At 44.2% G+C, this 12,929-nt stretch overlaps 1 protein-coding gene across 1 annotated transcript in view; it reads right to left on the reverse strand.

The window, feature by feature from the left end:
• The window catches only part of plb1 (phospholipase B1), a 150,472-nt gene extending 138,218 nt beyond the window's left edge, over positions 1 to 12,254 (reverse strand). Inside the window, exons 1-5 of the mRNA XM_080193449.1 lie at positions 12,230 to 12,254; positions 4,822 to 4,898; positions 3,673 to 3,739; positions 1,447 to 1,505; positions 1,310 to 1,344 (exon numbers count right to left, since the gene is read on the reverse strand). Of these exons, the coding sequence (XP_080049575.1) occupies positions 1,310 to 1,344; positions 1,447 to 1,505; positions 3,673 to 3,739; positions 4,822 to 4,898; positions 12,230 to 12,254 (263 nt within the window). The remainder of the gene's footprint in view (positions 1 to 1,309; positions 1,345 to 1,446; positions 1,506 to 3,672; positions 3,740 to 4,821; positions 4,899 to 12,229) is intronic.
• Between the last annotated feature and the right edge of the window lie 675 nt (positions 12,255 to 12,929).

Below are 12,929 nucleotides of genomic sequence, written 5' to 3' on the forward strand. Positions count from 1 at the left end.
TTGTGGACTCGCCAACTTTAAGGGCGTTCAAATGGTCAGTGGATAGGCATATGGATAACATTGGAATAGTTTCGGTTAGAGGGTCATTAGATTGGTTCCACTGGTCGGTGCAACATTGAGGGCCGAAGGGCCTGTACTGCGCTGTAATATTCTATGTTCTAGAGAAATACAGCATGGAAACAAGCCCTTCGGCCCAACCAGTCCATGCCGACCATGATGCTCTCCCAGCTAGTCCCAATTGGTTTGGAACCCATTGCTATTACAATGTCAGCAGATACCGTTCCAAAGACTCACTGCCCTCTAAGAGAAAAAAATTCTCTTTATTTCTGTCTTAAGTGAGCAACCCTTTATTTTTAAGCAGTGATCCTGATTTCTACATTCTCCAGCAAGAAGGAACACCCTCTCAATAACCCTTGTCAAGATCTCTTAAAGGATTCAAAGGTTTCAATCAATTCACCCCCTATTCTTCTAAACTCTATTGGATACAAACCTTAGGACAAGACTGGCTGGGCCAACATTTATTATAGTGACTTGTGTCAATCATTGCCCAATTTGTAGCATACTTGTGTGATGATACAGTGCATTTAGGAAATGTATTTATATCATGTTTTTTGAAAGAGGTATGTTTAAAAGTCAGTTCTTTTTTACATGTTGCCAACTTGTCTGGACAACAGGCAGCTCAAATGTTGAGAATATAGGATAATAATTGATTTTAGCTAAGATGTGTTGTTTAAACAGCATTAATGCATTTGTATTTACTTTGGTCTCCCTTGGGGCTTCAGAATAATGTTTTTACTAGGTTGATTGGCAGAGAGTCATGTGTTAATGGGTGGAGCTAAGCTTGCAGGAGAGATGGTGTTTAAAACAGTCAGTTACCGCCTAGTTCTGAAAAAAAAACTAGAGTTGTCTTTCTGTCTCTCTCACTCTGGAGGTTGCTGTTTGGGGTTATCAGAAGACAGGTGTCTCTCTCTCTCTCTCTGTCTCTCTTTCTAGAGCAGGTCAAAAAATGCTAGGACTGTTAGCAAGTAAAAGCACATAACCCTGGGTTTTTGATAACTGATTTTGAAGAGGAGTTTAAGTCTATAAGAGGAATATTGCTTGAATTGGAACTAATAGAGATAGGTTAGCAGTTAAAGAATTGTATCTTGTCATGTTTAAGTGTTGTTCAAATTATAAATGTTAAGTTGATTCATTTGTTAGAGTTAAACTTTGTTAAATAAAGTTTGTTTTGATAAAAGCTTCCTAGCGTGTCAATAGAATCACATCTGGAGTGAAACACTAATTCTCAGGAAGAAAATATAACCATTACCTTGTTAAATGTCCGCTGTGCTGTGTAGACTCTACCTACAAGTGAAGAGCCAGTGAGTATCTTATGGTCAGTCAACACATCACACAGAAATAATAAGACCAGTTTCCAGCCAGCTTTAATCAAGTGATGTTACTCACAGTTAGTGAATCTCCCATCATCGCAAGCACCTTGATGTGTGACGGTATTAAAGTATGCACTGCAGAGAGTAATAAAAGCAAAGGTAAAACTCTGGCCCTATCACATCTTAATATGCAAGTTTGTGGCTAATAAGGAATAGGGAGAGCTCTTACACATAACAGGGTGGATTTTAGAATGCATCGGCAGATGGAAATTGGGGAGGGGGGTGCATTAAAATTGCTAGACAGCAATGAGACTAATTCCCACAGCATAGAAACATAAAACAGTACAGCACAATACAGGCCCTTTGGCCCTCAATGTTGTGCTGAGCTATGTCTGAACCCAAGATCAAGCTATCCCACTCCCTACCATTCTAGTGTGTTCCATGTGCCTGTCCAATAAATGCTTGAAAGTTCCTAAAGTGTCTGACTCCAGTATCACAGCAGGCAGTGCATTCCTCACCCCAACCACTCCTTGAGTGAAGAACCTTCATTGGACATCCCTCCTATATCTCCCACCATGAACCTTATAGTTATGCCCCCTAATAACAGCTACATCCACCCGAGGAAATAGTCTCTGCACGTCCACTCTATCTATCCTCGTCATCATCTTATAAATTTCTATTAAGTCGCCTCTCATCCTCCGGTGCTCTAAAGAGAAAAGCCCCAGCTCCCTCAATCTTTCCTCATAAGACCTACCCTCCAAACCAGGCAGCATCCTGGTAAATCTCCTCTGCACTCTCTCCAACGCTTCCACATCCTTCTTATAGTGAGGTGACCAGAACTGAACACAATCTTGTAGGAGCACTGTCAGTGGGTGACCTTATTAATACTGAGGTCTATTGAATATACATAAGATCAGGACTGCCATTTTAGAAACAACAGGGCAGAGTATGTTGGCATGCCCCCCTCACCCTGGTTCAGCTGGCCGTACAGCAGTAGAGGACCAAAAACAGTGAGTTGCATGTGACAATTGAGAGTCTGGGAGCAACAGCCTGTCCTGTACTTTCCATAGGATCTCTGTAGTGCAGAAGAAGGCAATTCGGCCCATCGAGTCTGTACTGACAACTATCCCACCCAGGCCCTATCTCCATAACCCCACATGTTTACCACACAAATCCCTCCACAGTAACTTCATCGCAGTGTTAATGTAAGCCTACTTGTGCTGACTTCAGCCAGGCTAATGAGGTTGGCTTGCTACAGCATGAACTATCAGATGAGTCCTTCCCCCTCCTTTTGGGGAGCTGCCCCTTTTTACTTTGTCCCTATGTTCATTTGAGTTTGTTTATTTGGTTGGTATGAAAATAAATACCTGATGAGTCCTAATTGATGGTTAAATCAGGGAGCCTCATGCTCCCTATTTAAAGCAGATGTGTCACAGTCCCAGTCTGCATTCAGCAGGGAGGAGCTGGAGAGCTGGCTGTGTACAGATGTATGGTGTAAATAAAGTAACTTGGTGACAGGACTCCCGTCTCTGTGGAGTTGATACACTACTTGTGACTAATAAATAAACTTCACTTTAAATGTTCTCACGTGTCTAATCTTAATAAATAAATGCACTGCAAGTTTTACCCAATCCCTTCTGAACAATTACAGGCTGGTTAGGATTGGATTTGATCCGGTTAGAATTATATTCGCTGGAGTTCGGAAGAATGAAGGGGGTGGGATTTCATCGAAACCTATAAAATTCTAACAGGGCCACACAGAGTAGATGCAGGAAGGATGTTCCTGATGGTAGGGGATTCCAGGGGGTCACAGTCTGAGGATACAGGGTAGAACACTTAGGGCAGAGATGAGGAGATATTTCTTCACCCAAAAATTGGAGTGCCTGTGGAATTTGCTGCCACTGAAAGTAGTTGAGGCCAAAACGTGGTATGTTTTTAAGAGGCAGTTAGATATGAAGGGGATCAAAGGATATCAGGGGAAGGCAGGATCAGGCTATTGAGTTGGATGAGAAGCCATAATCATAATGAATGGTGTAGTAGGCTGGAAGGGCCAAATGGCCCCCTCCTGCTACTTTTTTTACGTTTCTATGATTGATTGCATCTTATACAGTAAATAAGATCAAGGCATTACATCAATATAGTAACACATCAACTGGAAACAATTTTTCTTCACTTAATTGACTGAAACCCCTCATCATTTGCTGCACCTCCCGTTAACCTTCTCTACTTTGTGGGGAATAAGCCCAGATCCTCTAGTCTTTCCCAGTGTTGTCTCTTTCAGAGTGGGTGCACTGACACTTACCTGAATCAGAAGGTGAGCTGGGTAATGTGCCTTCACTGCAAGCAAGCAAAGCTGGCCCTGCAAAGCTCTATAAGGGAAAAGGTTCGACAATTAGACCCTGAACATCAATATGCCATCAGCACAGCAGAGGTATAGAGGAGGGATGCAGCTAATTCCCGGTGTGAAACACACTAGGCCCAGAGCAAAGCAACCCACTTGATTGGTATCCCTTCCACAAACATTCACTCCCTCCCTCCACACAATGGCAGCAGTCTGTACCATCTACAAAATGCACAGTAGGAACTCACCAACCTTTCTTAGGCAGCACCTTCCAAACCCATGACCTCTACATCCTAGAAGGACACGGGCAGCAGATACATGGGAACACCACCATCTGGATGTTCTCCTCCAAACCACTCGCCATACCAACTTGGAAATATATCACATTCCTTCACTGGGTCAAAATATTGGAATTGCCTCCCTAACAGCAGGGTTTGCCTTAATTCCTAATCATTAATTAAAGACCTAATTGGAGAGTGCACGCGAGGGGAGGCTGGTTGAAGACACAAAACACTCTTTGCCCAGACTCATACAAGGAGAATGCGTGTGTGTGTGTGTGTGTGTGTGTGTGTGCACGCACGTGTGTTCATGTATGCATAAATCTGTGTGTATGTGCGTGCATGCATGCGTGTGTGTATGTGTGTGTGTGTGTGTGCATTCTAGTGTGTGTATTTGTGTGCATGAATGCGTTTGTGTATGTGTGTGTGTGTTTGTATGTGTGTGTATGTATGCGTGTGTGTGTGTGCATGTGAGTGTGTGTGCGTGCGTGAGTTTGTGTGTATATGTATGTGTGTGTGTTTATGCGCACCGCGGACATTCTCTCTTCCATCTTTTTCCATCAGGAGAAAGATACAAAAGTCTGAGGTCACGTACCAACCGACTCAAGAACAGCTTCTTCCCTGCTGCTGTCAGACTTTTGAATGGACCTACCTTGCATTTAGTTGATCTTTCTCTACACCCTAGCTATGACTGTAACACTACATTCTGCACTCTCTCCTTTCCTTCTCTATGGGCAGTATGTTTTGTCTGTATAGCGCGCAAGAAGCAATACTTTTCACTGTATACCAATACATGTGACAATAATAAATCAAATCAAATAAATAAACCCACCTTTCCATCTCCCAGCTGGTTGATACCATTCTCCTTCTGTCCAACTTGCTTCCTCTCAGTCAGATCCTCTGCGGAGCCTGTGGAGAAATATTCTCAGCAGTGACACCTTCATGCACTGAAACTAAAACTTGCTCCTAATCAGGAATATCAAAGAGCATCTGCTAAAATGGGCCAAAGGTCTATTAGAAACAGAGTTTGGGAAGACATTCTAAAAATGATTCCTCAATGAAAAACTTATGTTTGGATTTATTTCCTAAGCGATGCAGGTGGAGACACAAAAAAACCTGGGATGTGTTACCTCCCAAAGGATGGGGAGGTGTAGTGGTTTTATCACAAGACTGCTAATCCAGAAACTCAACTAATGTTCTGGGGACCTGGATTCGAATCCCACCACAGCAGTTGATGGAATTTGAATTCAATAAAAAATATCTGGAATTAAGAATCTACTGATGACCATGAAACCATTGTCAATTGTTGGGAAAACCCATCTGGTTCATTAATGTCCTTTAGTGAAGGAAATCTGCTGTCCATATCTGGTCTGGCCTACATGTGACTCCAGACTGAACTGCCGTCTGAAATGGCTTAGCAAGCCACTTGGTTCAATGGCGACTAGAAATGATCAATAAATGCTGGCTCAGCCAGTGACACCCACGTCCAATGAATGAATAAAAAAAGGCTTTTTTTTCATCCATGCCATTGCTTATCTGCAGATGTGATTTTAAATTGCAATCATTGGTTCTCTACCACCCTGGACTCCATACTGAACTGATGAAAGGGCGGTACTGACCCCACTTTTAAATTGGCCAGTCACTTACATAGTCCATGAATTCGTTGCATTAACATCAGTTTCAATACTGACAGTTACAGCATTTTCAGCCCTCTGTTTACCATGGGCAGAAAGTGCTTTCTCGTTCTCTCTCTAGCTGGTTCCTTGTCAAGACACTCATCCATTTAGATCCACCTTTTGGTCTGGTCAGTGTTCCTCTATGGCACACCACACAGGGAGACATTGAGGCTGCAGCATGGGAAATGGCCATTTCACCCATAAAGCCCATGCCTCTGTAACTGCTACACACACAAGCCCCCTCCCATCAACCAACCATGCCCAAATATCCTTCTATTCCTTTCATCTTCGTAAACGTAGCTATGCTATTCCCCTCAATTATTCCTTGTTTTAGCAACTTCCACATTCTGAATGGACCAAATAAAGAAATTTCTCTTGATTTTCCCATACAATTATTGATTATCTTTTTTAATGACCCCCTACTTTTGGACTCATCCAGATGTGGAAACTTATTTTCTATGTTGTGGCGATTGGCTCTTTAATGGCAATGACCATCACCAATAATGGACACTCTAACCACCGCCCCTTGAGATTCAATTGTGTTACCATCACTGAATCTGCCACTGTCAACACCCTTAGGGTTACCATTGACCAGAAACTCAACTGGACTCGCCACATAAGCACAGTGGCTAGGAATAGCGAGTAACTCACCTCCTGACCCCTCAAAGCCTACCCATCATCTACAAGATACAAGTCAGGAATGTGATGGAATACTCCCCATTTGCCTGGATGGTGCAGCTCCTCATAAGACTTAAGAAGCTTGACGCCATCCAAGACAAAGCAACCACAAGACAAGGCACCACATCCACAAACATTCACTCCCTCCACCACCGCCACAGCACTCTGAATTATCTACAAGATGCACTGCAGCAATTCACCAAAGATCCTTAGCCATCACCTTCTAATCCCACAACCACTTCCATCTAGAAGGACAAGGGCAGCAGATAAATGGGAACACCACCACTGCAAGTTCCCCTCTAAGCCACTCACAATCCTGACTTGAAAATATATCATTGTTCCTACGCAGTCGCTGAGTCAAAATCCTGGAATTCCCTCCCTAACGACATTGTGGGTCATCCCACAGAATATGGACGGTAGCGATTCAAGAAGGCAGCTCACTACCACCTTCGCAAGGGCAACTAGGGATGGGCAATAAATGCTGGCCAGCCAATGATGCCCATGTCCCACAAATGAATTTGAAAAAACATAGCAGAGAAGGGTTACCCGGCTTCAACAATCACTACATATGTCGACCTTATATTCCAAACAAACCTCTGTCAGATTACCCATACAGCAATCCCTTTGCTTCAGAGAATTCCTCCCCAACTCACAATCCACCACAGGTTTTATTAAAATGGCCGACCATCGACACTGAATGGTCCATAGCGTTTTCCACAAGTACCTTTTCCAATTTCTGTGTCTCCAGCTTTGCTGTAATGGAGTTAGAATTATATTGGATAAACATCGGTCCCTGTTATAATACAGTGGTGAGTGCAATGCCTGAAGGAAATGTATTTCCTCTCCCTCAGACATCTTGGCCAGGGTTCTCCGATCTCGTTCGCCCCGCCACTGCTGCCATTCACTGCACCAGGACCAGACAATCCACAGGCAAAGTCAAGGAATTCCGGCCCTGATTCCCAAACTTCACAACACAGCAGGAAAGGTGATGACAAAGAGTTGGTGACATCCATGATAGTGCCCGGATGTGACCAGGTAAAAGCTGAACAAGAAGAAACCATGTCGGATGATAGTTTGGCTTCACATCTATCACAGTTTGTGCTTCCTGTCAGGTTGACATTTTATTTTCTACTTATTCTCACTGTCACCAGAACCGGTCACCACCCTCTGACAATGTAGAACTCCCTCAGTACTGATCCTCTAACAGTGCATTCCTTCCTCAGCACTGACCCTCTGACAGTGCGGCACTCCATCAGTACTGACCCTCTGACAGTGCAACATTCCTTCAGTACTAACCCACTAGCAGTACAACATTCCCTCAGTACTGACCCACTAGCAGTGCAACACTCCCTCAGTACTGACCCTCTGACAGTACATTCCTCCCTCAGCACTGACCCTCTGACAGTGCAACACTCCTTCAGTACTGACCCTCTAACAGTGTGGCACTCCCTCAGTACTGACCCACTAGCAGTGCAACACTCCCTCAGTACTGACCCACTGACAGTGCGGCACTCTCTCAGTACTGACCCACTGACAGTGCGGCACTCTCTCAGTACTGACCCTTTAACAGTGCAGCACTCTCTCAGTACTGACCCTCTAACAGTGCGGCACTCCCTCAGTACTGACCCTTTAACAGTGCAGCACTCTCTCAGTACTGACCCTCTAACAGTGCGGCACTCTCTCAGTACTGACCCTCTAACAGTGCGGCACTGTCTCAGTACTGACCCTTTAACAGTGCGGCACTCCCTCAGCACTGACCTTCTGACAGTGCGGCACTCCTTCAGTGCCAACCCTCTGACAGTGCGGCATGCCCTCAGCACTGAACTTCTGACAGTATGGCACTCCCTCAGCGCTGACCTTCTGACAGTATGGCACTCCCTCAGCACTGAACTTCTGACAATGCATTCCTCCCTCAGCACTGATCCTCTGACAGTGCAGCACTCCCTCAGTATATTGTATATTGTTCTTCCTATCCACATGCATCACCTCACACTTCACAGAATCATTGAATCATAGAATTTCTACAGTGCAGGCCATTCAGCCCATCGAGCCTGCACCGACAACAGTCCCACCCAGGTCCTATCCCCGTAACCCCAAGTATTTTACTCACTAATCCCCTGACACTAAAGGACAATTTAGCATGGTCAATCAACCTAACCTGCACATCTTTGGACTGTGCGAGAAAACCAGAGACCCACGCAGACACGGGGAGAGCATGCAGATTCTGCACTGACAGACAGACTAATATCCTGGCAGGGAAATTTGCTACAGCTACTCAAGAGGGTTTAAACTAGTTTGGCAGGATGGTGGGACCCAAAGCAGTAGGGTGACAGAGGAGAAGGTTGAGGACAGCACTAAGTTAAAGACCGTGCATTAAGTAGTAAAGACAATGTCAGTAATCCTAGTACCAGACAGGTCAGGCAAAAGCAAGAGAAAGGGAAATCTAGATTAAATTGCATTTATTTCAATGCAAGAGGCCTGACAAGCAAGGCAGATGAACTCAGGACATGGATGGGTACATGGGACTGGGATATTGTAGCAATTACTGAAACATTGGTAAGGGAGATGAACTCAGGACATGGATGGGTACATGGGACTGGGATATTGTAGCAATTACTGAAACATTGATAAGGGAGGGCCAGGACTGGCAGCTCAATGTCCTAGGGTACAGATGCTGTAGGAAAGATAGAACAGAGTTTAGAGAGGAGGGGGAGTTGCACTTTTGATTCGGGAAAGCATCACGGCTGTACTGAGAGGGGATATATCCGAGGATTCGGCCACTGAATCAATATGGGTGGAACTGAGAAATAAGAAGGGGGAAATCACTTTGATAGGATTGTACTAAAGGCCCCCAAGTAGTCAGTGGGAAATTGAGGAGCAGATGTATAAAGAGATTACAGATAGCTCCAAGAAAAATAGGGTGATAATAGTCAGAGATTTTAACTTTCCCAACATTGACTGAGGCAGCCATAGTATTAGAGGGCTGGATGGAGAGAAATTTGTTGAATGTATTCAGGGGGAATTTCTCATTCAGTACGTGGATAGCCCAACTAGAGAGGGAGCAAAACTTGATCTCCTCTTGGGAAATAAGGAAGGGCAGGTGACAGAAGTGTTAATGAGGGATCATTTTGGGACCAGTAACCATAATTCTATTGGTTTTAAGATAGCTATGGAGAATGGTAGGTTTGGTCCAAAATTTACAGGGCAATTTAGAGAAGCAAGGACTGATTAGGGACAATCAGCATGGCTTTGTCAATGGAAAATTATGTCTCACAAATTTGATTGAGTTTTTTGAAGGGGTAACCAAGAAGGTAGATGAGGGCAGTGCAACTGATGTTGCCAACATGAACTTTATCTAGGCCTTTGACAAGGTACTGCATGATAGGTTGTTAAATAAGGTTAAATTTCACGGGATCCAGAGTGAGGTATCTAAATGGCTACAAACTTAGCTTGATGAAAGAAGCTAGAGGGTGGTTATGGACGATTGTTTTTCAAACTGGAGGCCTGTGACCAGCGGAGTGCCTCAGAGATCAGAACTGAGTCCATTGATATTTGTCATTTATATTAATGATTTGGTTGAGAACATAGGAGGCATGGCTAATCAGTTTGAAGATGACACCAAGATCGGTGGCATAGTGGACAGTGAAGAAAGTTACCTCAGATTGCAACGGGATCTTGATCAATTGTGCCTGTGGGCTGATGAATGGCAGATGGAGTTTAATTTAGAGGTGATGCATTTTGGTAGATTGAACCAGGGTAGGACTTACTCAGTTAATGGTAGGGCACTGGGGAAAGTTAGAGAACGAAGAGATCTAGGGGTGGACAGAGTGGTGAAGAAGGCATTCGGCATGTTTGGTTTCATTGGTCAGAACATTGAATACCAGAGTTGGGATGTCTTGTTGAAGTTGTACAAGACATTGGTAAGGCCACATTTGTATACAGTTTTGATCATCCTATTATAGAAAGCATATTATTAAACTGGAAAGAATGCAGACAAGATTGACTAGGATGTTACCGGGACATGATGGATTAAGTTATAAGGAGAGGCAGGATAGACTGGAACTTTTTTCTCTGGAACGTAGAAGGCCGAGGGGTGATCTTATAGAGGTTTATAAAATAATGAAGGGCATAGAACATAGAACATTACAGCGCAGAACAGGCCCTTCGGCCCACGATGTTGCGCCGACCAGTTAAAAAACAATGACCCTCTAACCTAAACAAAACCCTTACCATCCATAAACCTATCCACAGATCTCTTAAACGCCCCCAAACTAGGCGCATTTACAACTGCAGCAGGCAGGGCATTCCAATCCCTCACCACCCTCTGGGTAAAGAACCTACCTCTGAAATCCGTCCTATAACTACCACCCCTTAATTTAAAGCTATGGTCCCTCGTGCTAGCTTTCTCCATCCGAGGAAAAAGGCTATCACTGTCCACCCTATCTAAACCTCTAATCATCTTATATGTTTCAATAAGGTCCCCTCGTAGCCACCTTCTTTCTAACGAAAACAACCTCAAATCCCTCAGTCTCTCCTCATAGGACCTCCCCTCCATACCAGGCAACATCCTGGTAAACCTCCTCTGCACCCTCTCCAAAGCCTCCACATCCTTCCTGTAATGTGGGGACCAGGACTGCACACAATACTCCAAGTGCGGCCGCACCAGAGTTTTGTACAGTTGCAACATGACGCTGCGACTCCTAAATTCAATCCCCCTACCAATAAACGCCAAGACACCGTATGCCTTCCTAACAACCCTATCTACTTGATTCCCAACTTTCAGGGATCTATGTACACATACACCTAGATCCCTCTGTTCATCCACACTATTCAGAGTCCTACTGTTAGCCCTGTACTCTACACATCTGTTATTCCTGCCAAAGTGAATTACCTCACACTTTTCCGCATTAAACTCCATCCTCCACCTCTCGGCCCAGCTCTGCAACTTGTCTAAGCCTCCCTGTAGACTAAGACACCCTTCCTCACTATCTACCACACCTCCGACTTTGGTGTCATCAGCAAATTTACTAATCCACCCAACTATACCCTCATCCAGATCATTTATAAAAATTACAAACAGCAGTGGCCCCAAAACAGATCCCTGAGGCACACCACTCGTAACTGAACTCCATGTCGAATACTTACCATCAACCACCACCCTCTGTCTCCTATCCGCCAGCCAATTCCTAATCCAATTTCCTAGATTACCCTCAATCCCATACATCTGCAATTTCTGCAGAAGCCTTCCATGGTGAACCTTATCAAACGCCTTACTAAAGTCCATATATACCACGTCAACTGCCTTACCCCCATCCACCTCTTTGGCATAGATCAACTAGGTAGTCACTATCTTTTCCCAAAGGTAGCCGAGTCTAAAACTAGGCTTAAGGTGAGAAGGGAGAGATACAAAAATGTCCAGAGGGGCAATTTTTTCATGTAGAGGGTGGTGAGTATCTGGAACAAGCTGCCAGAGGTAGTAGTAGAGGCAGGTACAATTTTGTCTTTTGAAAAGCGTTTAGACAGTTACATGGGTAAGATGGGTGTAGGGGAAATGGGCCAAATGTGGGCAATTGGGACTAGCTTGAGGGTTAAAAAAAGGAGCAGTATGGACAAGTTGGGCCGAAGGACCTCTTTCCATGCTGGAAACCTCTATGACTCTATAACCCTATGACAGTCACCCAAGGCCAGAATTGAACCCGGGTCCTTGCCACATTGAACTCCACCAAACTGTCGATATCTTTTTGAAGTTCTACACTCCTCTTCACAGTTTACAATGCCTCCAAGCTGTTTGTCATCCACAAACTTTGAAATTGTTCCTTGGGCACCAAAATCTAGATCATTAATCTAGCAAGGGCCCCAACACTGACCCTGGAGAACTCTACAAACCTTCCTTCAGCACAGAAATATCCATTGATCATGACTCTCTGCTTCTTATTATTCAAGCAATATTGCATCCACGTTGCTGCAATCCCTGTTATTCCATGAACTATAATTCTCTCACAAGTCTGATGTGTGGCACTGCATAAAATGAATTTTGAAAGGCTATGTCCACCACATCAACAGCATTATCCTCATTGATCCTTCTGTTACCTCCTCAAAAACACTCCTGCAAGTTAGTTAAACGCGATTTCTCCTTTTGAAAACTATGCTGGTTCTCCCTAATCAATTTATATTTTTCTTCTAAGTGACTACTAATCTAACTCAAATAATTCTAGAAACTTGCCCACTACTGATGTTAAACTGACTGGTGTGTATTGCTGGACTGACCCCCTCCCAGCCTACAACAATTAACCCCACCAACATGTTCCCCCTGTCCTTCTCTGACCTGTGTATCTATCTAGCTTCTTGATAGGTTGTTCAACCTTTTTTGAACACGGGGAAAACATCTGTAATTCTCCAGTCCGCTTGCACCTCCCCTCATCCTGAAGGGATGTGCCAGTGGACTGGAGAATTACAGACTGGAAAGTTATGGTCAGCATTCTGCAATTTCTATTCTCACTTCCTTCAATATCCTTGGATGCATCTCATCTGGATCCTGGTTCCTTGTCAACTTTCAGCACCAATAGTCTATTCAATGCTTCCTCCT

This window comes from Carcharhinus amblyrhynchos, chromosome 7 (genome assembly GCF_965287045.1).
Source record: "Carcharhinus amblyrhynchos chromosome 7, sCarAmb.v2.hapA, whole genome shotgun sequence".
Taxonomy (NCBI): domain Eukaryota; kingdom Metazoa; phylum Chordata; class Chondrichthyes; order Carcharhiniformes; family Carcharhinidae; genus Carcharhinus; species Carcharhinus amblyrhynchos.